This window comes from Athene cunicularia, assembly GCF_003259725.1.
Source record: "Athene cunicularia isolate RWA chromosome 1 unlocalized genomic scaffold, athCun1 chr1_part2, whole genome shotgun sequence".
NCBI lineage: Eukaryota > Metazoa > Chordata > Aves > Strigiformes > Strigidae > Athene > Athene cunicularia.
This window is the reverse complement of record NW_020799092.1, coordinates 48963775-48989705: the sequence shown is the minus strand read 5'-3', so window position 1 is coordinate 48989705 and position 25931 is coordinate 48963775. Positions and strand designations below refer to the sequence as shown.

General features: G+C 39.8%; 1 protein-coding gene across 1 annotated transcript; it reads right to left on the bottom strand.

The window, feature by feature from the left end:
• Nucleotides 1-1469: 1469 nt before the first annotated feature.
• On the bottom strand, nt 1470-24212 carry SLC38A4 (solute carrier family 38 member 4). Its single transcript, XM_026868420.1, has 16 exons — nt 24112-24212; nt 19775-20005; nt 18865-18955; nt 17791-17906; nt 14684-14757; nt 14461-14553; nt 12798-12879; nt 12623-12705; nt 12463-12521; nt 11792-12070; nt 11594-11673; nt 10379-10479; nt 9273-9397; nt 6514-6658; nt 5445-5542; nt 1470-4057 (listed from the first exon to the last, which is right to left on the bottom strand). The coding sequence occupies exons 2-16, from the start codon at nt 19891-19893 to the stop codon at nt 3956-3958; spliced, it is 1647 nt and encodes a 548-aa protein (XP_026724221.1). The 5' UTR covers nt 19894-20005; nt 24112-24212; the 3' UTR covers nt 1470-3955.
• Between the last annotated feature and the right edge of the window lie 1719 nt (nt 24213-25931).

Sequence of the window (25931 nt, the reverse complement as noted above, 5' to 3'; positions counted from 1 at the left end):
AGACTCTGCAACCCCGAGATCACCCTGGATCCCCAGCCAAAGCACCTACCTGGGCTGGGTGTCAGTAGGCTGGCCCTGTAGCAGGTCCCCCTCCTGGGGCACCCAGCTGCCAGAGCAGGTGGAGTCCAGGAGCTGTAAGCCCCTAGAGCCCCCAGCACTTTGTCAGGCAGGTTAATGGAAAACCAGGCAGGTTTCCACTTGGGTCTGCCTGGATTCTGCCAGAATTTTGTTGCAATAGCACATTTTCAGTAAAATTTCCATTGAAATTTCAAATAAAATGAATGGAAGTTTTCCACCTACAGCAACAGCAAGACCTCTTAGTGAGTAACTGCTGACTAGCTCTAATTACTATTATGTCAGACATTGAGAACTAGCCAAGCATGCCAGGGTTTACTGAAAATTAACACCAGAGCCAGCTGCTTTGTGGCTTATCTAGGCCTGCTGCCCTTCTTTCAGATAGATGTTGTTTAACATAATCTTATATTATTTATGGACTAGAGAGGACTTTGCCCTCTAATGTATGTCCTTTTTTTTCTGGCTTTTTTAAAATTCAGAGCTGAAATATTTATTCATTGCTTCTATTTTTTTCTATATCACTTCTAGCATTCTTCTCATGTCCATTTAATGACACACCTCTAATGTCTGCTAAAATTTCTAATACATTTTCACTGTTTTCTTTTTTGTCCTTGAAGACACACTTTTTCCTTTTCTTTAACTCCCCTCATTCACTTGCCACAATTTTAATTGTTTATTTAAAATGACCTCCTGCCACAAGAAATTTACAGATCAAGGCCCATCAAGACAGAGCAAAGGAGATGCTTTAGGGAATTAAGGATGCCTAACCACAAGGGCAGGAGAAAATCAGGGAGGATGTTTGTGTTGCAGGTCTGCAGTCCCTCCTTCATTAGTGGGCAGGTTGCAAATGCTGGCTGGGTCTGAGAGCGTGGTTCTCACATGAGCTCATCACTGCTGGAGCAGCTCATAGACCCGTATATTTTGGGCTACAATTATACACCAGACAAATATGTAACAGCAGGAAAACCTACAGTTGCAGTGATAGGAAGTATATTTATACAGAGTGGTACCATCTGGTGCACGCTCCTAATAGTGACTATACTTAGCTGCCATACTGTGTATCCCGGCTAATCCCACGCTCTAAAAAACGAGGCATTCAGTATCTCGCAGATAACCTCACTTTTAATGCCAGCCATTCTCCACTCGGTGATTTCTATGCAACTCCATGAATAGATACAAAACAGGGTACGAAAAAGGGTTATTAAATGAAGGGGCTGCCATGTTGCTCATCTGCAGAGACAGGGATACACAAATTTCTCTCTTAAAAAGGAATGTAGTTTTAATGATGCTCATGTAAAGGTTACCAGTTTGACTCTGCTTGGTTTAAAAAAAAATAAATTTCCTTCTCCCGCTAGCCTAAAACAGAAGAAAAAAGATCTACAGTTTTTGAAAAAATCATTTATTATACGTCCATGGATGGTTTTGTAATAAAAACCCTCACAAGGCCTACTGTCAACATTACAAAATGAGCAAGAAAATCCAACATCCACCACTTCCAGCAGTGCTAATAAGTTAGTATGCAATACTACCCTTACAGTGTGTGCAGCAGCTGCATATCACTGTGACCAACATATTTTAACTTGAAAAATGGACATGTTACAGACTCTCTACTTTGGTTTTGGACACTGACAGGTTTGCACTGTGAAAAGACCGTGAATTATGCCATTGTTCCATAGTTTTTCTGTTATTTTTCTTGAGATCTTTTATATTTTTAGTGGGCTACATGAATTCTCTCTCTAGATAAGTCTCTACGTGCAGCTGCAGTCACAATATGTGCTTTTGCTCTGAAGCAAAGACACAGTTACAGTTCAGTTTTTCCATACGCGTAACTCTCAGTCATGGTCACAGGAAGAAAGGTGTGTGGGTGCATTATTGTTAACTCTAGTCCATGTTAAAGGTACCTGCAACAATAATGCAGCATTATTTGAATTAGTGTTCTTAAAATAAAGAAAAATATTATTGGCACCTTTTTCTTTAAAAAATGTAAAGCCAGACTTAGCGTTCATGAAGAAGCGTGCCCCAGTATATTAAGGATACAGTATTCAAACGAGCATAAAATACTGCTCATACAGACAGCAGTTGGAATGGAATACATATTTGGTGTGCCTTTCTGGTTTACCTGTAAGTATCACACATTTATACACACACATACACACACACAATTTTGTGCGAGGTTGAGGAGTGAGCAGAGACACTTGTGCGCTTTATAGCTTTCTGAATTCACAGGTGTGTGCTCAACAGATTTCTGAGTTGGAAAATGAAAACTACAATTACATGAGCCTGGATTTGTGTAAGCGTGTTAAAAGCAACAGTTGCATCTTTGCACTCATTCCCTCTGCTATGGAGTTAACGTGACTTCTCTGACTATTTTCCTTTGGTGTGAGCAGAGAGCATATGTAGTGGGTAATCCACAGCACAGCCAAAATCGCAGTCTGGAGGGTGCTGAGCATTAATTAAGCATCCATATAACATAGAACTTAACCTTTTTTTTTCTGTCTTGCACAGCTGCATAGCATGATTACACTTGAGATTGTCAATAATGTCTTTTCCTTTGCGTACCTTAATTATGTATATAGTTGAAAGCTAGCATATGCAGAGAGAAGCTAAGGTAGAGAGTTGAAGCAAGTTACCCAGGTTTATGGTGTACAATGATATTACAGAACTGTGAGGCATGTATTAAAAATTCTCAAGAGGAAAACATCTTGCAATTTATTGTAACATAAGTAGTAAACATCCAAATGTGTTTTTACACAGGTAACCGTTAGGGCTTGCTACAGGTATGTTTTAAACACTGCTGAATAAAAATGAACCTTTTACAAACCCACTAATCCAATATGTTTTCTTCAAAACAATATTAAGTGTGTGGCTATGAAAACAGAGTGACACATAAAAAAATTTCAGAAATCATTTACCACAGGGTAGTATTTTTATAACTAGAGGAAAACAAAAATTGTTTACATAAATACATATATTTTTATATATATCAAATTACAGTTTCCTGCACTGAACATTTATCAAATACACAAGTACCGAGCAATACTGGATAGGGTGCTTTGCCACAACTTGTGGTCTCCTTAAATTCTCGTGAGAATGGAAGACAAGTTTCTATGGAGGATACAACTTGTTCAGTGATGAAAGCTCACAAAAGAATTAAAAAAGTAAAGAAAACAAACAAAAAACCCCCACAGCAGAAAAGCCTGATGTTTCCAGCACAGGCATCTTTAACAACAAAATGTGAATGCTCAACTGTTCAAGCACATGACCCAGCACAGAGTTTGTGCCAGAGAACTTTATTCTGTACGACAGCTGACATCTGCCAAGGGTGATGTATTTGGGCAACAAATCTGATGCTCAGTTTTGTCCACAAGCTTGTCAAAGCCATCATCTTTCCAGTAGACCAGTTGGTAGGGACCAGTCACCTTTCAGACCCCTACAGAAACCGCACCCTTCCTCTTGGAGCTGAGCAGCCATGCCCACAAGCTTCAGATAAAAAACAAGGAACTAGATGGTTTTCCGGCCATTACCTTTCCAGGACTCTAGGAACTGTGGTTATTAGCATGATGGAATAGGTTGAAAAGGGTGACACCGAGCTATTTTTGAGGACTAGGTACACAGTTATTTTGGTTTTGAAAATAGAAAGCATCCACATCACACATATCATTTCACCTGGCCAGAAATGGTAAGCTCAGGTTCCTAATGCATAAATAACGATCCTTAGTGAAAAGGATATGTAGACTCCATTGGGTTCTAGTGACCTTACCAGAAACTGTCTTCAAAATACTGCAGTTACTAGCTAGGAATAACAGTCCCATTTCGGTGTCCTTCGGAGCACACAGTAGAAATATTTATGGTATAAAAAGCACTCGGTTGTCTCCACAGGTTAGTGATGTCTGGAACTTGGGGGATTGTAAATCCAGTCCATTACAATAAGAGTCATACTCACAATCATGAAGATTATGCCAAGTATGAGAAAAATTAGAGCCTGCAATTGGAAAATGAAATTTTATTAATAGAGCGACTGACTGAGCAGACTGTAGTTCACAGACTGTCCCACTGGAACCGCATTTATGTAAAACCCAGGTCATGAGTTTGGGTCATTATGACTAAAACCCAAGTAATGTCATACAGGGCTATGTGAATCAAAGTGAGTCCTGTGTGAATTCCAGTCCAAGAGAGACAGGCTTTGCAAGACTAGATCTGGAAAAACACCACTCTGTTACTATGAACAATAACACAAAACATAACAGAGGAACAGCTTTTTTCTTTAAAAACTGACCAATTTTAAATGAATGATCATTGTCACTGATGTCAAGAACAGCTTCAGAATTAATCCTTTTCATCCTTATTAGACAAACAGGTAAGCACATCTCTCTTCTATGAAGTCATTTCTGTATATATTGAAGTGATTCAGGTGCTTATAGTCACCCTTTGCTTTAGTGGGGCATTAGTATACCGTAATCTGTCCACACTTAACAATATTCTACCTCGCAACACAAAGATTAATATTGTATGTGATCTCAGTGCAGGGTGTGAAATTCTATATGTGCCAAACACACAGCAACATGAAGAATGAACAAAGAGACATGAACAAATGTTCACAGTCTCTCTATAATAACAACTCCAAAAGTCGTAATCAGAAATCATTTTATGCTAACAAACCTTTTCTTTTATACTTACAGTATGTATCGGTTGAACTTCCATGTTTTTTGTGAACATATATATAGATGTACATATGCATATCTCTTTACACTATGTACCCCCATATATATTTCACTAATAACTTTTCAGATTAAATTTTCAAAGGACATCTCCTTCTTGATATTGTTAAATGTGCAGATAACTATTGATATTCAGGATGAAAGGTACAGTTGTGACTGTCCAGCACAACATATAAAAATATACTGTGTATAAATTATATACCTTCATATATGTGTCCTGCAGGTGTATGGATCCACCTCAGTGGGGAATTCACTATTACTTAATTATCTCTGCAATACAACTTATTCTTAACCTTGACCTCAAAACTTCCTGTTAATCCACAGATGGACTTCTAGCATGAACCAACAGCTCCATATATGCTCTCTTGGTGTTATTTATGAAAGTGCAGGTGTTAACTAGATCTTCGGCTGGATTAAATAAATGCCTTTTTCTAGTGATTTAAGTCACACTTTAACCTAGACACTTCCTGTTGCGTAGCAGTAGCAGTAGCAGTATGGCACTAAAGGCTTTGGCCTCTCCATGACCTGAACTTTGCATGAGACACTACCCTTTATGAGCCACTGCCGGATGTTGCAAGTCAAAGGTTTGAGACCAGCAGAAAGCACACACCCTCCCATCCTTCTTTTTGCAATTGATGCCAGCTCCCTTACCCCAATCTTCTGGGGAGACCTCAGGGGCTCCTTCTCAACCAGACGCAGGTAGAAGGCAGCGGGGAGGATGAAAATCAGCATTGTAGCAGAAGAGGCACCTGGAAGAGAAAGCAGAGCTGACTACCATGCCATCTGACACTCAAGCAACGTGGTGCACCTGCAAAAGAGCCTGTGGGGAGTCAGCTGCTCTTCCAAGTCCCGCTGAGAAAAGGGCTTTCTCTGTAGACAGCATTTGTGCAGAGCTTTAGATGTCCAAACACAGATGAGTGCTTGGGGCCTGAAGAGGCACTTGGTACTGAGAGGGTTTGTTCAAACCAGCATAGCTGCCTGTGATATGGATGTTCACATGTGAGCTGGTGAAACAAGGATAACAGGTACTTCCAGGGCAGGATGACCCTGGGAAGCAGGTGTAGAAAAGAGGGTGGATGACCTATGGCCTGGAAATGCCAACTCCTCTCCTCTCAGCAGAGTCCAGGTGTAAAAGGCAGGGAGGAGCAAATTGGCTGCCTGCGTGGAGTACAAAAATATGTAAAAGCCAGAAAACCCATGGAGGTGTCTTTCTCAAGGGAATCTGCATCCCCAAGTCCTCAAGCAGCTCAGAGCATGGAGGCTTTTCATGGACCTCTTTGGTCAGAGGCCAAAACTGACCAAAAGAAAGAAGTAGGGAGAGAAATGTGAATGTCAAAAGAAATGTGTCACCTTTCTCCTTCTAACATCGCAGTTTGGAAGTCAATACATTTTGTCCAGGTTACAGATACTTGAAAACCAAAGGTGATTTCCCTCTCCTCCACATGCACTTAATGCCCTTTTTGTCAACGTGAGAATTCCTTACCAGTTTTTATACTAGATTATTGGATTCCTTGTGCCTCATGCAAGGTAGTAACAAAGTTGGGTAACATTTAACTTTGTCTGTCAGCTGTTTGGAAATTTTCATTTCCCTTTTTAACTTTAATCTGCATTTGTATTATTCTACTTCAAGACCTAAACGGAGACTGTCATTCAGCCCATGAATGTAGATATATTGCGGAGAGGATTAACAGAGTGAACAAAAAGTATTTATGAAACCTACCAATAAATCCGAAGATATCTTTAATAGTTGGGACAAAAATTACAAGCAGGTCATTAAAAGCAAGAATTACTGCTGCAATCAGGAAATGTCTTATCCAGCTGAATGGCCTTTTGGGAAACAACAACGCACTGATAGATGAACGGATCTGTAAGATGAAAACGAGCAGGGAAAGTAAAACAGCAATTAATTTATCTTGGCTTTTTTTTTATTTTTTTATTTTATTTTATTTTTTTATTTTAAGTGATCTATGCTAGTTACATTTTCTGTGAGAAATTCTGACTTAAGAAATGTGTTTTCAGTCTTTGATTCCCTTAATGTAATCTCACTGTGATATAGGTTTTTGAGTACTGGGCTCACAGTTTAATGCAGAAACTCAAATATTTGCAGTGTAGAAGAAAATCAAGTAAATAGGGTGTAAAATCAGGGACATGAAATCTGTTCAACTGAAAGATGCTAATATCAGCAAAAAAACCCCAAAGAAACCCCCACTATGAATACTAATCAGCAGGCAAAAAATGCATGGGTGAAATATAAATTGCTGTATTCCTGAACCTGATCCCTCTGAAAATCCCACAAGAGTTCTATGATTTACTTTTCTGAGAGAAGAAAGAAGCTGTTGTTTTACTTTCATTAAATATATACATATACATGTCTCTCAAAAGTATATTTTTCCAAAACACTTGAAAATTATAATTTTAAAAGCTATTGCAGAAGATCCTTTTTACTCTGCTGACTTTCTCATAACACAGAGAGTTTTTCTGCTTTTTCATCAGCAAAGATGGTAAGTAGGAAAAAGGTGAAGAGCAAATCCCTTTGGTGGCTGGAGATAGTGTTACTCTGAAGTACTGTGATTAACTTAAAACATTTGAAATGTAGAAGTTGAAAAAAAAAGTTTTTACATTGAAAAAAGCTAGAAACTTCTGTTTGGTTGTTTTAAAATAACAGACAGCTGTTTCTGGACGAATCTGGCAATTCAATAAATGTATGAGGTTCTGTCAGACTTGGAGCCCATCATTTAAAAGCAGAGAATGAATTTTGCATTTTATCTTTTTCAAGTGGATGTAAGCCAATATTCGGAAGAGGGAGGCAGGTTGAAAAAATTTTCTTCAGCCACTGAATTGGTGTAAACCAGCCTTATTCCACTGAAGAACTGCTGCTTGCATTCCTGTTCACTTATTGCCAACATCTTGTGCATTGTTCCTGCTGTGACATCATCCTTAAGATGAAGCTATCAAACTGAAATTTTACAGTGATTAATGGTACATAATTCGATATTTTTTTTTTTAGCGATGCATTGATTTTTTTTTTTTTTTTTTTTTTTTTTTAAAAAAGATTAAACTCTGACTAATTTAAGAAATACAAATGTGGTAGTTCATAAAAAAGTAGTTGTTACAACTGTACTGCTTATTTGGAGTAATTAGACCTGCTGAGCTGGCTGTCCTGATAGGCCATATAAAATTGCTTGATATGCTGGTTTACAAGCAAAAGGTATTTTCTCAGGAGTTCTTTTAATAAAGCAATTAGTGCTGTGGTATGTAACTGCTAAGCCTTTGCGCACTATTAAGATATAAAATGATTATACAGAAAGCTAAAGACTCAAAATGCCACATTTGACATATAGAGGCTTCTGCAATGACCTTAGTTTGTTTTCCCATTAAGAGGGATCTGTTATTTAAAACTAATTTAAGCACATAGACACTGATTTAAACATGACATTTAAGGCAGAGCATCCCAGCACTCTAAGCTGGATGGACTGATCCCTCTGGATGCTTTATACCAGAAATTTTTCTGCTGTAGATAACCTTGAATGGTGATCAGTGTATTTGTCAGCAAGCCTGGAAACAGTACCTACACAGAGCTTGCATTTGCATCCAGGACAACGGAGCAACAGGACCCCAGGACTCCTGCTCTCATCAGATGGGAACACCACAGTGTGATGTGGATTGCTGGGAATCCAAAAGTAGCACAATGCAGGGCTGTACACACCATACAAACGGCACACCAGCCTCTCAAAACTAAATGACCAGGATCAACTGTTTTCTCCCCTGTTGCATTCCAGCCCAGGAAAGGCATGAGGGACAGTCCTGTACATTCAGGAGCCTGGAGGTCTGCTCTTCAGATGGGGATTGATTCCTGAGGAGGTCAGTCCCTCTGCAGAGCAGTTTGTTTCGCTGTGTCTTTCTGTCCCTGCTCCTGTGGAAATTGTGTTTCTCCCTGTAAACTTCACCTAGAAGCTCCAAACTTTGCTGAGACATTTGACTGTGTCTGAATCGTGACTGCTTCTGTTTTCTGGCACTTAACATCTGCATACTCAAGCATGTAAGGTGTGCACAGGGTCTCTGCCAGCCAGGTCTGGCAGTCCTGCACAGTGCATGGCCTGAGCTGCATGTGTCTGTCTTGAGTTTGGATGCTATAGTAGCTGCCTGTCTGTATTAGGAAATCTTTTAAGTGGCTTCAGTATATCCCCAAGTCTTTGGTACTTACTTACATTGCTGCTTTGGTAAATATAGTACAAAGAGAGACAGAACAGTTGTGTCTGATTTATTTATAAAGACTGATTTATTTCAGTCTTTCAAAGTTTGCAACCCTAACTTGTACGGTCCTTGTTCAGGACAAACTGCATATGAGAAAACAGACCCTCCCAAATAAAAACTTAGTTTTACTTTTCTTCAATGTTAAAGTCTGTCTGTGCTGAGTACATACAGCCAGTGTATATATGGGCTAGCGGTGATCTCAGCTTCAGCAACTGTATTACTTACAGGGAAAAGGACAAGGGGCACAGTCAGGGTTACAGCCACCAGCACTGCCAGGCGAACTGACAGTAAGAGGGTGTCGAAGGTGTACACTTTGGTGTATGTGTGAAGTAGCTCATCTTCAACTTCTCCTACGAAAAGGAAACAGAAAGCAGTTGAATCACTTAAGTAATATCTGCACATGCAAAATGATCTTTATACTCCGGACAGATAAGATTAGCTTTGGCCCAGCTGCTGTCATCAGATACATGTTTTGGGTTAGGCACAAAAGAGGAATTTTCGCAGCATGACTGATACAAGTCCATCATTCAGAGATAATGAGGGTAATACAGCTTTGAGGTGATGCTTTGCATCCCAGTATCTCAAATGACTTTCTCAAAGTGATTAAGTGGATGTGGAATCTGAGGTAAAAATAATTTCTCTGATATGAAATAGGAAACAACTCACTGAACTGGGAACAGGTCCCTCCGACCTGCACTCAGGTGTCCCAGCTCTCAAACAGAGCCTTCCTGCCCCAGTGGTAGAGAGCAGATTGTGCTGTGTCATTCACTTCTCTGCTGTAATGGAGGAACTAACAAGGTAAAAAGAGGTGGCGTTTGCATAAAATGGTGTGCTAATAGAGGGGCTGCTCTGTTTACCTACCGGTTAGTCTAGCTCATCCATATTTTTTTTACACTAGAATGATTTGCACCTGTTTTTCAGCATAGGTGAAGGTGAATTAGTGGCGTCAGAGACAGGGTGGGTAGCACTTAATAGTGTCATGTAAAACTGTTGAGTACTAGAGTATTTTTAGTATGGTCACTCTTGGCCTTTGCCAAGAGCCAGGTTTACAGCAGCTTCTTGTTCACAAAACCAAGATATACAAAACTGTTCCACCTAGCAGGTGTCTCTGCATCTCTTGTGGGTGAAGAACTGGTGGCCCGATAGCTGAATAAGTCCCACCACTTATTCATGGGGTTACACACTAAGTACTTACTGTGTTTGAATAATGCTTACACCTGGATTCAGACCCATAGAAAATACATGAACACTTGAGCTTCAGTGTGACAGAACCATCTCACCTGCTTTAAAATGAGAGGGAAAATTCTGCAGAGAACAGGGCTTCAACCTACCATAGAAGGTAAGATATCCAAAGAGTGCAGCCAGAAGATACATGATAAGCATGCCAGTGATGGAGATATTTGAGACATTCTGCATCCGCTTTCTGGAGCGACTAAAGTAGGAGAGAAAGACAGTAACAGTGCTATTCTTATAAAGCCTCTATTTGTACAAGAAGTGCTCTGAAGAGTCATAGCTCTACTGACATCCCCTCACTGGCTAGTAGTTCATAGCAACTGTATTGGTTATACAGAGCTCTTTACTTGAAGCCTCACAGCTCTGTGCAGGACAGCACAGATTTATAAAAGTGTGTTGAAACTCTATTTCTACTGCTTACTTAGTGACAGCATATAAATGTGCTGTGTTATTTTGTATATCATTATTTATATACTATCAAATGTTGTATTTTAAATAAAAAAATGAAGTGGCTAAAATTGCAGGGCTGGTAATAACAATAGACAAGAGCTTTCAGTCAGCTCTGTATGAACATACCCTTATATCTACATAGGGCTGTTCTGCAGGTTCAAGAACCTCCTGCAGGTCAAATGCTTTCTTTAGAAATCCTTTGGTTAGAGATTTAGTGCAAGAAAATCTTCAGCTTATAGGACCTGGAAGCTGACCCAAGTCAGATGAGAATTTTTATTTCTTCTGAGGTTAAACCTGTTGAAATAGGAGGTAATGGGTCTTGGCCTCCTGGGGTTTTGCAGCACAACCTCCTGTAGTGTAATTCTTGCTGTTGAACAAATTTATTTTTCTTAGCCCTTCCCAACTGTCAACTCTGTGTTGATTTAAGCAAGTGTATTTGATTTTTATATTTGATAAGTGAAATAGACTGGGTGAAGGGTCTATGTAAGACACCCAAAACAATGGCATCCCAAGAAAGCTTAGGTATAAGCAGCAGCTGACCCAGATGCAGAACTCAATAAGATATTATTAGAAACCAGAATGATCTGTTTTAGGGCAATGAACTTCCCCAGTATATTCTACATCATTTGAAGGACTGTCCAGATTCCCCCTTTCCTAAGTAAATATCGATTAATGCAGCTATCTGAACAGTGGTTCTCTATCACCAGTATCTGACTGCTAGGTCAAAGCAAAGCCAATATCTGCTTACTATGGAAAGCAATAAATCATAGCTGTCTACACACCAGTAATCAAGGCAGAACATGTAGAAAGTGATCTCTAGCTATGTTTAACTGGAAGTATGGGACAAAATTTAAGAACCTTACTCTTTCAGTTCACTGTATATTGGTAGCACCTCAGGGTGGCATACGAATGCAAATGCCAGGATGGGTATTGCATAGGCAGTCTGTAAAATAAAGCTCCCATTAGTAAGAATGGTCACTGATGTACCTCTGACTTTTGGCAGGCAGCAGTTTAGCTGTGGCACAAATGGCTAAAGACAAATTTTACTGAAACTCCCTTACCCGTGAGTTGAACACAAAGTATTTTGGCTGACACATGTCACTACTGTCGCTGTGTGCTTCATATTCTACACCACTTTTGGGGGAGGTATCTTTTGGCTCCTCAAGGCCTGGCAAGTGCCCAGCTGTGTTGTCCATCATGAAATTCACACCAGAACTGAGAGACTCATTTGGTAACATGACCAGGTGCATTGGCACTGTGTTGTTGGTAGTGGTCCAGTTTTCAACCCCATGGTCCATGATGGGGAGAGGACATGGTATTTGGGATTTCTCGAAGATTACCTACAAAAGAGTAGACAATGTAATCAGAAGGGTACCACCATAGGAGATTACACTTACATCCAGGGTATGCCAACAGAAATATAGACAGGAACAGAGAAGAGAGAGGGGAAGGAGAGGGAGGAAGAAAACAATTGCTACACTTCTGCTTCTCCTGCAAGTATTTGTTGTTACTCTGTGTCTGCAGTTTTCCTGCTTTATTTTGTATTCTCAGGTCTTGTTTTTTTAGGCTGATCTTTTTTTATTCTGGTTTCATTTGGCAATAAGCTTGCTGGTTTGATTCACTTGCAGGTGTTATTCTAACATCCACATTAAATTGTCATGGTAAAAAATATAGCAGCATTGCACAGTTTGCAGGCTCTGTATTTGCAGAGAGACAATACCTAGTCACTTACCACACTGACAAAGAAAACCATACAGGTCAGCGAAAAACCACTCGTATAACCAAGATAACCTGGGTAGGAAGAAAAAAACCAAACACAATTGTTCAGTTACATATAAATTCATAATCCTAACAGAAATAAGAAATGAGGTTAAGTGGGGCATTAAGCTTACCTAAGCTCTTTAGAAGGGAGAGAGGAAGAATAATCCCAATTGTTACGAGTATGACGAGGTAATTCCCATTTAGGTACCATTCCCTAAAGTGGAGGAATTAAAAATAACAATTATTATCATGGACATCAAAGTGAAAAATTTTCATCTGAGGTTCAAGTTGGGCAAAGGTACCTACCCAGAACTCTCCTCAAGTTTCATGAATGCTCTGATCACTTCAGGAAGTTCATATTTAATAATAAAGAGGTAGCTTGACATTGCTGAAAAAAATAAACACCTTCAGAGAAAACAGTGTACTTCCAACAAAAATAATTTGCTTTAAAAACCATTAATACTTCATGGAAAACATTTAGTTAGGGAAACCAGTTTTTGCTAAAATAGAGAAATTAGTTTTGTTCAAATAACACTGTGACTAAATAGATAATATGTTCCCTTGATATTGTTATGAGCATGTCCTGAATGGCATCTAGCATTCAGTATTAGAATACAATACAGTTATTACTGGATTAACAACATACTGAAATCACTGTTCTGATGAAATTTCTGTTCTTAACTTTTCCTTTTGCTTTTCTGTTGTCAATGTTGTTTTTCCTATGGACAGTGTCCATCCACATCCTGTAGTAACTTTAGTTGCTACTGCCTCTAAATCTCTTCATCTGCCTTATCCCTTCTATTTTTAGCTTCTTGCTTCTAATACACTACTCCACATATTAAAAAAACCCTGACCCAATTTTCCTGATGGAAGGGTGGACTTCTATACATCTCGTTTAAATGTACTTCCAGAAGGCATGCTTTTTTTCAGTTATTTTACACTGGCCACAGAGAGGTTTCTGGAGGCCTATGGATCAGTCTAGACAACAGGACTAGAGGAACAGTTCTCTAGGAGGGAAGCATACTTCCTTTCTGAATTCAACCACATTTGATACCTGGGCTTGAGGAAGGAAAGGAAGACCATGAAATAGGATCTTTTATGAACAAAATAAAAAAGCCTCTTGCAGTAGACCACATCTGTCTGGGTAGCAAAGTTGCTCTAAAAGGACAGTAATGATCTGTCGATGGAGATTTGCAAAACATGCCAAATTCCAGGAGAGAGAACACAAAAAACTCTATGTATATTTAATTGAACGCTGATGCATATAATTTATATTTCAACTACCTCTCCTTAAAAAATCTTGAAAAAACTACAAAATGCCCTGAGCTTTCAGAGATGGTGTTCTCCAGTCTTCTAAAAGGCTTCTTCCAGTGTAGCAAAAGGAATTAAGTTTTGTTGCATGAATGCATTGTCAGTAAGTAAACAGTATCCTGAGAGGATGAATATTTCTTCATAGATATTTCACAGGAAGTATCTTTGTGGATGAATATTTCCAACAATCACTCTTAAACATTCAACAAATTAGAGCCATCACAACCCAGCTGTCATTTCAATGAGACAATTCAGCTGTAAAATGAACTACTGAAGAGCCTTTCTTTTATGGAGAAGTCAGAAGCATGTGCTGTTCCTTTTTGGTCAGATTAATCTTTTCTGAGTTGAAGCAGATGATGTCTAGTCTGAGTTGTACTCAATGAAGAGAAACAAACAGGTCTTTAAGGACATTCAGCCAAGCTATTTTAGCCATCATTGAAGGCTCTTCACTGGTCATGGAGGGATCCCAAGTGACTAGCTTTCACCAGACACTGAAGTGTCAGATAACTGAAACAAGCCAAGGTGAATTCCTCCTGTCCTTCCTTATTATAGTATGGTATAGATATATGTACCTGGCTTCTCTCTGATGCCATTTAGCCAGAAGAGGAGAGAAAACACTTGTGTTCTGTAGAAAAGTTTGAAAACTCTTGCCCCTTACCTCCAATGTTCTGCATTGTAACTGAAATAAAAACACCACACTTCCCAGGCCAGCCAAATGCCTTTTCTCCCAGTTTTTCATATATTAATGATCCTGAAAAACAAACAAACAAACAAATGAAGAAACATGGGCCACTGCATTGGACACACTTGATGAATTGGATTCCAAGGTAAAATACATGCATGCAGTAGGGACTCAGTCAGTCACAGCCTGATCCTCATACCTCCTTCTTTTGATATCTTCAGTAAGAGGTGGACCGAGTAGAGTGACAGTATTGCTACGCTGAGCAGCAAAACTCTGCAAGGCAAAGCAAAAATCAGAATCCCAAGCAGGACATCAGAGACACTCAGTTGATTTGAACGTAAGCTTGCTCATTCTCATGAAGTCAATGCATAATAGTTTTCAGCAAGTTTGTACTTTGGACTCCCAGTGCTAAATGAAGAGACAATTGTCAGCTGTAGCTTACTTGTGAGTCTTGTACTCCATGAGCCCCTCAAGGCTTGTTTAAGTTCAGGTAAGTGCCAGTTCTGTGTTGTTCCACAAGGACTGAATCTTACATCTTATCAAGACCCTGCTGAAGTAAACAGATTTCTATACAAGAGTCAGGTCTTCGGTCTCTTGCCTGCTCACTGACCACTTATTTTAATCTCTCTCCTTACTCAGAGCTATTAGAAAAGAAACTAAAGCCATGATTGTGACAACTTTGCTGCCTGCTCCTACTTAGTTGCCACTTTTGGCTTTCGCTATGTCATCATGAAGGTGTGGAGTTTAGCTTGAGATGCCTGCTTTCGCTTTTAGAAATCTTGCATAATGCTAAAGTGTGGCATGACACTGGCAAGTCTACTGTTGGAGCACTTGCACCATACTCTTTTAGCTTAGTCTGTTTGCAGGTACTGGTGCCCGAATTAATTCTTATTACTGCCATGTTTCTTCCACACAACATTCACATCCTATGTGATTTCAGCTATCTGCCTGTTGTGAACTGCTGGTGAAAAATGTAGCTTTTATGACATTTTCAGAGCACAACACCATGGATAACATATCTTATTACCACTGTCTTGTTAGCAACCTGCACAAGTGTTGGTGCAGAAGGGGATGCAAGATAACATGACACAGTTAAGAATACGGATGTGCCTTACTCCGTGACTGAACAGGAGGTTGTGCCCACAGCTTCCACTCCACTGAACACATGGTTTGGTATAGCTATGGGAAACACTTGACAGCCAAGTTCATAAATGAGTTACAGTCTAAGAGGAGACATAGGCCCTGGGGCCATGCGATGGCCACGAGACCACATTTTTCTCTGAATTTTCTTTCTCCAAGAGAGACAGACAGTGCTGCAGACTTCATGTGAGCAAGGTTGTCTCTCACGCTGTTGGCTCATGCAATCTGTTAAGGAGGGTCATGTCTGAGGTTGCAGTGTATTCTACCAAGATGGCACCCTTCTTAATCATGCAGCTGCTTTTCGGAGACATGGTCTCCATGTCCTGATGCATGAGGTGTGGTAAACTAAAGCCATCCTGGTTGCACTTGCTAAATCATGCCAGGCAGCAGAAGTGATGCTCTGGTGCATGCTGTGTGCCATTGCAAATGTCCTCTACAGGAGAGGAGGATGTAATAACTTCTGGAGAGCTTCTGAAATTTAGGAGCCCTCCGTTAACCTTCACCCTGTGAAACATCTTCCAGCATAAGAGCACTTGGGCAACATGAGAACAGTAAATTACAAAAATTTAGACAACTCTGCCAGCATCATATAAATTAAAATAAATGTCCAGCAGTTTCCATTTAGTAGATGGGATTTTTCTGTCCTGCTAACACTAACGTCATGATCTGTGAAAACAGAGGAACCTCCAGTAAGTGGATACATGCTATGGGGATAACAATATCCTAACACAGTTTTATACTTTTAAATAAAACTCTTTCCTCTACCAGAAGGGAGAATGTTCTCATGCAGAAAGTATGAAAGTAGGACAGAAAAGAAAATGAGCTGTGGGTGGAGACGTCCTTTGTTTTTGCTGTTTAAGACTTCATAGGGTTGCTTTAGCATTACTCCCTGTTTTAGCACCACCAACAGAGCTAATGTCATTAGGCTCATATCAGATTTTTTTTAGCCACCCGTGTGAGTGAACAGAACCTTAAAAACAAAGATATTGCAAAGGTAATGTTTTTTTTCCCCTAGCGAGGCTTGATGTATCACAGTTTTCTTTCCAGTGATATTTTATGGCCATACTAGTTAGTAAAAGTGCTCAGAGAAAGTTGGAGAAAAAAAAAAATCCTACATTTTTCAGACTCTAATACAGTCAATTTTCGAACCAGCTTCCATTTTTGTATCTGTAAATACTAGATCTAAACAATTTGAGTGCAGGTGCATCTACAATTAATTTTGAGTCAAAAATTCTACTGGAAACACAGGAGGTGCTTCTTAGCAACTGGCTACATGTAGTATTTCAAATGCTGTTGTTGTCATAGTTACACAATCTCCAGAAGAAAGAAGCTGTATGAAGACAGACATGCAACCTGATTTAAAGGCTTGTTAGATTTCAGTAATGGCCTATTGTCATATAGTACTGTCATGCTTTATTCCAGCCTCATGGAGGATTAATATCAAGTCTTCAGTTAAAATTAAAACCAGTTATTGAAAAAAGAAAACCAAGTTTTGTTCTTGGGTGTTTTTTTGTTTTTTTTTTTTTTTTTCTTCTGTATAGTCCGTCTCATTTTACAAGGTTAGCCATAGATTAAAAAACTTCATGTGGCTATCTGTTACTGTCTATCAAAACCCATTTTGTATAGATACTGTATGTCAGCCACATACCATTGCTGTCATCTGTGCATGTTGAGTACAAATAGACTTGAGGGAGAACATTAAATCTGAATAAATCTGTGAATGCCTTTGCATTCAAAGCAGACTGCTATTTCAGACTTACATTGAATATTCTTCTTCCATTTCTACATAGTGATTAGATAGTTGGGATGATGTAAATATATACTTTATGGGTGATTTATTTCCCTTGTTGAAATCCCAACTGAACCAGTAAGATTGTTGTTATTTTAGGACCAGTATACTGTTGTACCCCTCTGGCTTTTGCTCTGGCTTTTGACTGAATAGTATCAATTTACAGTTGTGTTCCTGATACAAAACAGGGCTTAAAAAAAAAAAAGGTTTGTCAGCAGTGGATGGTTCCTTGTGGTGCAGCTAAAATGTTTTAATTACAGATGATCTTACAAAACATTTCAGCTAACAAAACAAGCTTAATGTACCTCTCAGTCAAAAAAAACTTTAGCTCCAGCTCACTGCTTATATTCTATTTGTTTTTCTTTATATGTACTTACATGAAAAGGATAATTCCTGTGTTGGCCATGGCATAGGAGAGCCCTAAGATGCCACTGCCCATAATGGCATTGCTGAGGTTGAACGAGGACATTCCAAAGGAAGCTCTGCCCCGGTGCTGTTGAGAACAAGAACAGAAAATTACAATTAATTTGCATTTTACTGAGAACAACTGACTAATTATCATGTCTGCTGTTTTCCATTGTATTGCTTCCTTGATCTTTAGAGGCAGAGCTTTGTCAAGGTTCCTGAGGTCACAGGTGCTTGCCACCATAAGGAGTCTCTTCTATCCCCAAAGTCAGCTGTGCTGGTAGGTGTTTGCCTCTTTCCACTCTCCTCTTGTCTCAGTGGGGGGAAGAGCTACATCCCTGACAGGCAGCTGAGGTGACATTGCCACAACTGGCTGTGTTGGCCAGCCTCTCTAGAAATACATGCTGTTATCTAACAGATTTTCAAATTACTGATTTAAAAAAAATCAGATGTTCATGAAAACTTCGAATAAAGTTAAACCCCGAACAGAGAGATATTCCCACGAACCCCCCAGGAACCAGTGCTGTACTTCCATTTGCACATGGAAAAAGCTGGAGGTGTACTGAGTGTGTAATGTTCAGCATTGTAAAGCCAAATGTGAATGTCCTTCCTTTAAAACAATGTAGCTGGATGTGGATTCATTTGCACTGACTCTGGAAACAAACAATACAAATACACATGCACTAAGGCCCAGCTCTAACTTGTTATAGGAACAACAAAGTTCCCCTGAACCAAATCTCCTATCAGAAAAATGGGTGCAGACCCACCCTGGCTGAACATCTCAGGTGAGATGACATGGGGGCTACTGAAGTCCAAGTATGATCTGAGGAATTTTTCTGAATACTTGGGAAAGAAAGACCCAGTTTTGCTTGCAAGACAACAGAAAGTGTTTGCTGCACTAACTGTTAGAAAATATGTTTACTCTTCCAAAGCCAAGATTATACCGATCAAGCTCCAGAGTAACTTTGTTTACTGAAACTTTTGGAAAAATATTCAGGTCAATAAGATTTACTTTGCAATTACCCTTAAAATTGAGTTAAACTTACATATTCTTCATTATATTCTTCCAATTTCTTTTTACCCAGATATCCATTTGTAAGGAATTTCTGACTTTCTGCATCATCACTAGCAAATGCACTGAACATGAAGAAAAATAAGAAAATATTAGATAAGGCTTATGACAAACACATTAAGTTCAAGTAGTGCCTTTTGTCATCAGTGGAAACTTTCCTTTGACATCACAATGAATATTTAAAAATCCTTCAGAAAAAACCCTCTTTACTCCCGTGAGATTCTCATGTCCAATGACATGTTTAATAGATTTTTTTTTTTTTCTTCCCTTGGAATTTAGTCTTAAACCCAGTAATCTTCAAATTATATCTGACTGCAGATGTTGGAAAATAACAATGCCTTACTGCCAGCAATGTGCTGAAGCAGAGCACGTACTTCACATCTGAGGAACAAAGCGCCTTGCAGCTGCCCTGTCAGAGGTATGTGTTGGGGGGTTCAGCAAGCTGAGAGCTGGAGGAGGATGGCTGGCTTTGAGATGTCTTTCTCAGGTCACCCAGGTTCTGGTGCTATAGGGGTTCCTGGTGGAGATGCCTGAGGGTGGGCTGCCCCATGGGAGATGAGCACTGCCCTGGGAGCATATTAATTTAAACATGTCCTATCTGGCTGGAGTGGTTGAAAATTGCCAAGCGGGTCCCTGAAGAGGTCACTTCAGGCAGTGGGCAACAAGGGGGAACCTGGGCTGCCCCTGTTGTGCTGGGCACACCATGCTTGAGAGAGGAGAACAGTGATGGTTGGTGCTGTGGGAAAACACTAGCTAAACAACCACACTAAATCCATCGCATTACCTAGGAAATGTTTTGAGTCTCAGATGCCGTTAGTGAAGTTTGCTTTTTTGGTTACTGCTTTCTAGCCTTAACAGAACAGCCTTCCCATTTAAATGCTTACCTTCTAATTGCAGCCTTTTCTGAATCAACCAGCTCCGTGTAGTTATCTTCTAGGCTTTCCCCACTGTTGCTCTGATCATCAAGTTCGATGTTGACTTTTTGCAGCTCCATGCGATCCATTAGAGCGGTCAGCGCTTTCCAGCACACACACTCACTTCTTCAGGGTAAACAGCACCACGTCGTCTGCTTGTGGGTCCTCTCTACCATGCAGGGACTGCCAGAACACTCTGTTCTGCAAACACAACACAACAGAACTCATTAGAGTTTTCCTCAAATTAGATAAACCAGTGTGAATTGTTGGGTTTGTGTTTGTTCTTTGTAATAGCATTAAGAGGGGCAACTGTTGCAGACTGGGAAAATTCTGGGCAAGCATAATGTCCCTTTATGTGCCAGCACTTGGCCCTTCTGTCTCGCCTCAAATGGGAAAGAGTGCAGGGGCCAATGGATGCACAGTGGATGTCCAGCATCTGGCAAAATTACAAATCCAGCAGAAAATAATTACTTGAACTGCTGTTTTTGAATTTCTAGGGGATGGTGAGGTGGAAGTGCTTGCTGTTAGAAATGGAGTATATCAGGGTTTTCCTACCGCTACTTCAAAACATACTTACTCTTAAGGGAAATTATTTTGGAATAATTTTTTGTAAGATTAATGTTGTCATAGATTTAAATGTTTTGAAGGTTTGGCTGCTTCACTGGAATCTGACAGAGGTAAGCATCTCTGCATGATCACTTCTTTGATATTTAGGTGGTGCAATTCTGATACAGCAGTTTCTGGTTTTCAGTATATCTGTGTTTAATTCTTACTTGTCCCAAGACTAGAAGCTCTATCTCATGCAGGAATATTACATCAATATTGCATGGACTGCCTTTACTTTTGTTAGAAAAATCTCTGCCTTTTAAAAATCATATGGATAAATGCTCAACTCTCTATTTCTATATGGACCAAAGGAAACTGTACAAACCAGAATTACAAAGAGGACTTCACCTCCAGGATTGTCAGCAGCTTTATGTTACAGTCTCATCTGCAGATACATATTTACATTCATTTGCTCATTCCCAGATTCAAGTGGAAAACACAGTGCAAGGAATGTTGCAGGTTTATTATACTATTCCCTTCCCAAAGATATTCCTTGATGCATTTTATATTTCCATGTCATAGCTGAGGAGACAAAGTGGCACACTGGTGAAGAGAGCAAGTACAGACCAGATCGCATGTTGCTGGCACTCTACCTGCTACGTTGCAATCAGGCACACTGGCTGAATCCATTAAAATTTTCATAAATATCACATGCTAAATGCAGCACAGCACTGTATACTAACAATATCAGACACTGCAACAAGTAATTTTTATGTCTGGCTCTTTGTAACACTAAACCTGCAATTATTTAATAGTCTTTTCCCTGGTTTTGCATTTATAATGGATATGTCCTTGCTCAATGACCAGACCTTCACTAGCCTCTGCTAATGACCATATACTGTTCTTAAGAATGTCTACAAACATGCTTGTAGTGGCAAAATGTTAGAATGAATGTATTTAAAATGTAAACATAAACTTTAAATACTGGTCCTAGAGGCTAAAACTGACCCCAGGCCAGAAATTAAAGTCAGTTTCCTTGCTTACTAAAAACATTCACCCAGACCACACAGCTGAAAAGGATAAGCAATATCACAGTGCATTAAGAGGTTTCCTACCAGAGAGATCATCTGTGTTTACTCCTTTTGGCTGCCACGCAAGGAGTGTGCATGAGGGGACGAGTGACTTGGGCATCAGGGCAGAGCTGCTGGCACTCGCATTCCAGCAGCCGGGGGGTTCTGCCAGTTTGGGATATGAATAACTCCAGGACATAGAAAGACAATAAGAAACCCCCCCAACAGAGCCCCCCTAACTGTGATTTCATTCACAGAACTGTCTTCAAAAGCAGACACTGCCCTGTCTGAGAAACAAAGTCTTTCCAATTCCTGATGCTTATTTTTAATCATCTGTGGTGTAAAAGTCAGGCAGAAAAATCTGACTGCGCTTAGCCCTGTTCTGGTAAAGGGCAAAATCTCCCCTGTGCACACTGCCAAACGCTTGTCAGAGAAACACTTGTCTTTTCCAGAAGTGGTAGTCCAAAAAAAATACAGATCTTCAAAGAGTTGGGAAACAGAGGAAAAGTAAGCAAAAAAGTTGCCAGTGGTTAAATTACACAGAGATTAGGCTGAGGAGGAAAGTTTGTGCAGCACAGCAAACACAATTTGGAAAGGGGAGCAAAAATGGACTGGAAATACATGTTAGAGCATAAGAATCATCTGGACATTGTCCTGTCAAACATTTACCCAAGTAATCTGATTTATGGGCGTCACCTCAAAAGGCTGTGGAACTACCACATAAAGCAGTGATTTAAAAATCATTTAATTTTATTTTTTAATCTGCGAATTCCTAAGAGTCTTCTGGTGAAGGTGGAAAGCCTCAGGTGGCAAAATTAAATCTGTTGAGAAGCTGGTTTCTTGCAGTTGTCACCTTTTAGGGAACAGCTGGTAGAGCTCAAAGGGTCTGCAAGCCATGAGCTGAAAGACATTGGCATAAATGTGGGCAGGATGAGACCCATGAAACTGTCTTGGTATTAGATTTGAATCCTGCAAATACTAATATCTGTAATTACAACCAACGGTGTCTTTGAACTTCAGCAGAACTTGTCAGAACTGGTCCTTAGTTGGTGGAAATCCATGTCTTCAGGTTCCTATATGGAAGGTATGGAAGGGTTTGAGAAGATGTTGAGGTACTGGCAGCGTTTGCTCCCCATGGGTAACATGGAATGGGCAGAGCTGCCAGCCCTTCACCTGAAGAGGAAATGGGGTAGCCATGTGCCTCTTGGGTTGCTGCTTGACCTGTGAGATATTATTTAGAAAAAGGGGGATGCACTAGCTGTCTCTGTTTAAAATAAGTTCTGGCTACAGCTGCATGCTGCACCATGAGCAACCCCACTGCCAGGGCTGGTAGATGGGTGCTCAGCTGCACCCCTGCAGGGGTTTGTGCTGGTTGAAAGACTGCTCCTGGGTCATGGCCAGGCACCAGGGCAGTGATGGCGTGACAGAGCACGGCCACCAAGGGCGGGCAGGCCTGGGCCCTGGCAAGAAGATTAGCACATGATAGCAGAGGAGAAACATCAAAGTTCATCTGCTTTAGCTTCCCTGGGATTGAGTGCTTTCTGCTTCAGAGTTGTGAATTTGGTCCCTAAACTCTGTTTTAGGCATCCAAACCCATCATGACTTGTGTGACTTCCTTTCCCTACAGAGGATTTTTCTAAGTTTGGAAGCAATCAAAAATCTCTCCACTTCGTTTTCCTCCTCTTTAGTTAAAACCAATACATTTTCCCCTATATTTATATATATGGATAATCTTAGCTCTACAGTGTTTCTTAAACTTGGCTTCAATATGGTGATAGTTTTGCTGTCTCCTGTGGCATTTGGCTGAACAGAAAATATTTTTCTTAAAGTATGGTATTAAAATGGAAATACTGGTTGCAAGAGATTCACCTATTATTAGCGGGAAGCTATTTATCCCTATAGAACTATTTTTCTCTTCAAGTATAGGGTACTGTTCTGCATCATTTATTAAGTAACGGTTTTCAGCAGTGATTCAGAAAATGATGACATTTTTGGCATGAGATTTCACAATGTTATTGATTTCTGTCCAGTCTGCAGTTAAGATATTGAGCGAATGGACAATGATCGGGCAGACAATGCCAGGTCACAGATATGACTAACATTTTCATGGGTTTTGCAGTATCAAGATTTGTAAGCTCCATCATGGTATCTGATTTAGCAGATTTTGCCAGATTCTTCATCTTCATGACAGTGACTTAATAAAATTATTGTCTGCACAGCTGTTTAAAAATGAAATGTTCTGTCACTGTGAAATAAACAGTTGAAATGCAAAGCCTTCTTTCACAAATTCATTTATTTACAGAAATGTTAGCCAAGTAAATCAAGAGCCTTGAAAAAAATTATCAGAAATTAGCCAAGGGCTGCAAAGTAAAGCAAGCATACATTTCTTAATTGCCTCATCAGTTTTAAACACTCTTTGTTGCTTCTCTTTTGCTTAGGTTTTGATTTGATCTACAAAAACAAACAAAAAAAACCCAAACCAAAAAAAAGGACTAAATTTCATACGTGAAGAAATGCCAAATATATTTGCCAATGTAAATTACCATGTCAGTAATTCTTAAGGAACGCATTCTTCACATTGCACTTATATTTACAGATTAATTAAATTTCTAACTATCGGATTTTAAAATTGTCACCAGTGTCTAAAATACATTGATCAAACATTGTAAAGAAAAAATATTTCAGGCTTACCTCTGAGTCAAGCAGGTTCTCTCCCTCACTTGCTAAGCAGGTTATATCTTCTAGGAATTGCACCTGTAATGAAAAGTTTGCTCATGTGCAACCTAGAGCAGCTGGACAGTGATTTAAAGACAAATGGGAGTGTATCAGATGAACCAATCAACAGCTGCTACACCCCAACAACTCCCTTTGACAAACTTGCGTCAGCTCTTTTTTAAAAAAGGGTAAAAAAAAAGAAGAAAAGTAAATCAGTTTATTGGAGCACACTGAGGGCAAACATCTCAGTTACAAGAGCTATTTGCTCTCTGAGCTTAGCTCTATTACAAAATGCCTATCTGCAGAATGCTTCACCCAGGCTTGATCATGCTTTCATTTGACAGTCTTGATTTTTGAATGATGCGTGTGTATTAAGCTTGCAGTAACACAATAGTAATAAGCCTGGAAAATGGGATCTGGGAAAAAAACTAAGGGCTCCCACACTGCTCTTATCTCTGTAACTACAGAGCAACATCTTGCAATTGCAGTGAGGTGTGCGCGGCAGAACTTGTTTGTAAGTGTGTGCGTTTAAAATAGGCTGGTTGACCTGTACCTTAGTTTCCCAGTTGAAATATTTACTGTCATTACAATTGTAGAGGTATATGTTAAATGACAAATGTTACTCATTTAATGGCAATATACACCCGTGGAGAAGTATTTCATTACCTGTGATGTGCTTGTGTAGAATTTACAACCTTTTATCCAATTATATAATGACTGTAATTAAAAAATCCAAACAACCCTCCAGCCCTCTCTCCCATGTAGGCTTTGTGATTAAAGCCCTCAGACTGGCCTGACTGCGAAGGCAGGAAGGCAAGTGAGGGGATGTAATTTTTAATGCTTAAGAGTTCCCTGCGGAGCACTTCAGTCTGCTTTAGCTCGGGCTGGGTGACAACCTGTGGGAACCCAACCCTGCTTCTCCATAAGCAGGGTTTCTGCCTGCTTGCTGCTGGCACTGGCTGTGCTGTGCCATTTTATGGTTCCCCCCTCCAAAAAAATCCTAGTTCCAATATAGACTCAGACAAATAGTTTAACAAAAATAAGCTGTCTCCCTCAGTTCTGCATTCCCATGACAATGTGACTGATCATAGAGCCTGTCATGTCATACGATGTCAAAAGCAGTACAGTTCAAAGATTAAGAGGTGCAAGGTTCGGAACTGGAGGTCCTGTCTTGCTTTAAACCTATCTCATAGTTGGAAAAATGAACACATTTTTGGGCTTAGACTAGATAACAGACTAGGAAGTCTGAAAGCTGGCCATATTTTCCATTGTATCAGCTGGCCTAATGAGGGAAACAAGCTCTCCTGCTAAAGAATATGTCAAAGAATAGGTGTCTTAATGAATTAAAGCAGTTCTCAGCTGTGGTTTGGCACCAAGCTGTTTTATACCATTTCTAGGATGAGAGGAGCAGAGCTGCAGGAGGGACTGGGGAAGGCAGTCCTGCTCCATTTGTGCCTGTTTGCTTTGCACACTTGACAGGACTGTGGGTATAGGCAGATTTTTTGTTGCACTCTTGTTCATGTGGGTGTCTCATGTAATGACAGGGGAGAAAAAAACGTTTCTTTAAACAAATGAAAATAAGATTCTAAACCATATAGCAAACAGCAGGGAGATTTGGAGACAGATGTACTAACAAATCAACAACAGCTGTGAAAATTACTTCTGATACATATTTTGAACCTGATTAAAAAAATAGTAATTAAGATTAGAGTTTGTTTCCTTTTCAAATACCACAGATATCAGTGTCTATGTCTGATACTCACTGAGCCTTAGCAGCATGGCACAACTCTGCAGCC

What these genes read in the sequence shown, in the direction of transcription:
- SLC38A4 (XM_026868420.1), bottom strand. Translation starts at nt 19,893, where the DNA reads ATGGATCGCATGGAGCTGCAAAAAGTCAACATCGAACTTGATGATCAG. An exon ending in TACAATGCAGAACATTGGAG is followed by an intron (nt 12,880 to 14,460) that starts GTAAGGGGCAAG and finishes TATTTTTTTCAG; the next exon opens with CAATGTCAAGCTACCTCTTT. An exon ending in AGATATCTTCGGATTTATTG is followed by an intron (nt 5,543 to 6,513) that starts GTAGGTTTCATA and finishes TTTCTCTTCCAG; the next exon opens with GTGCCTCTTCTGCTACAATG.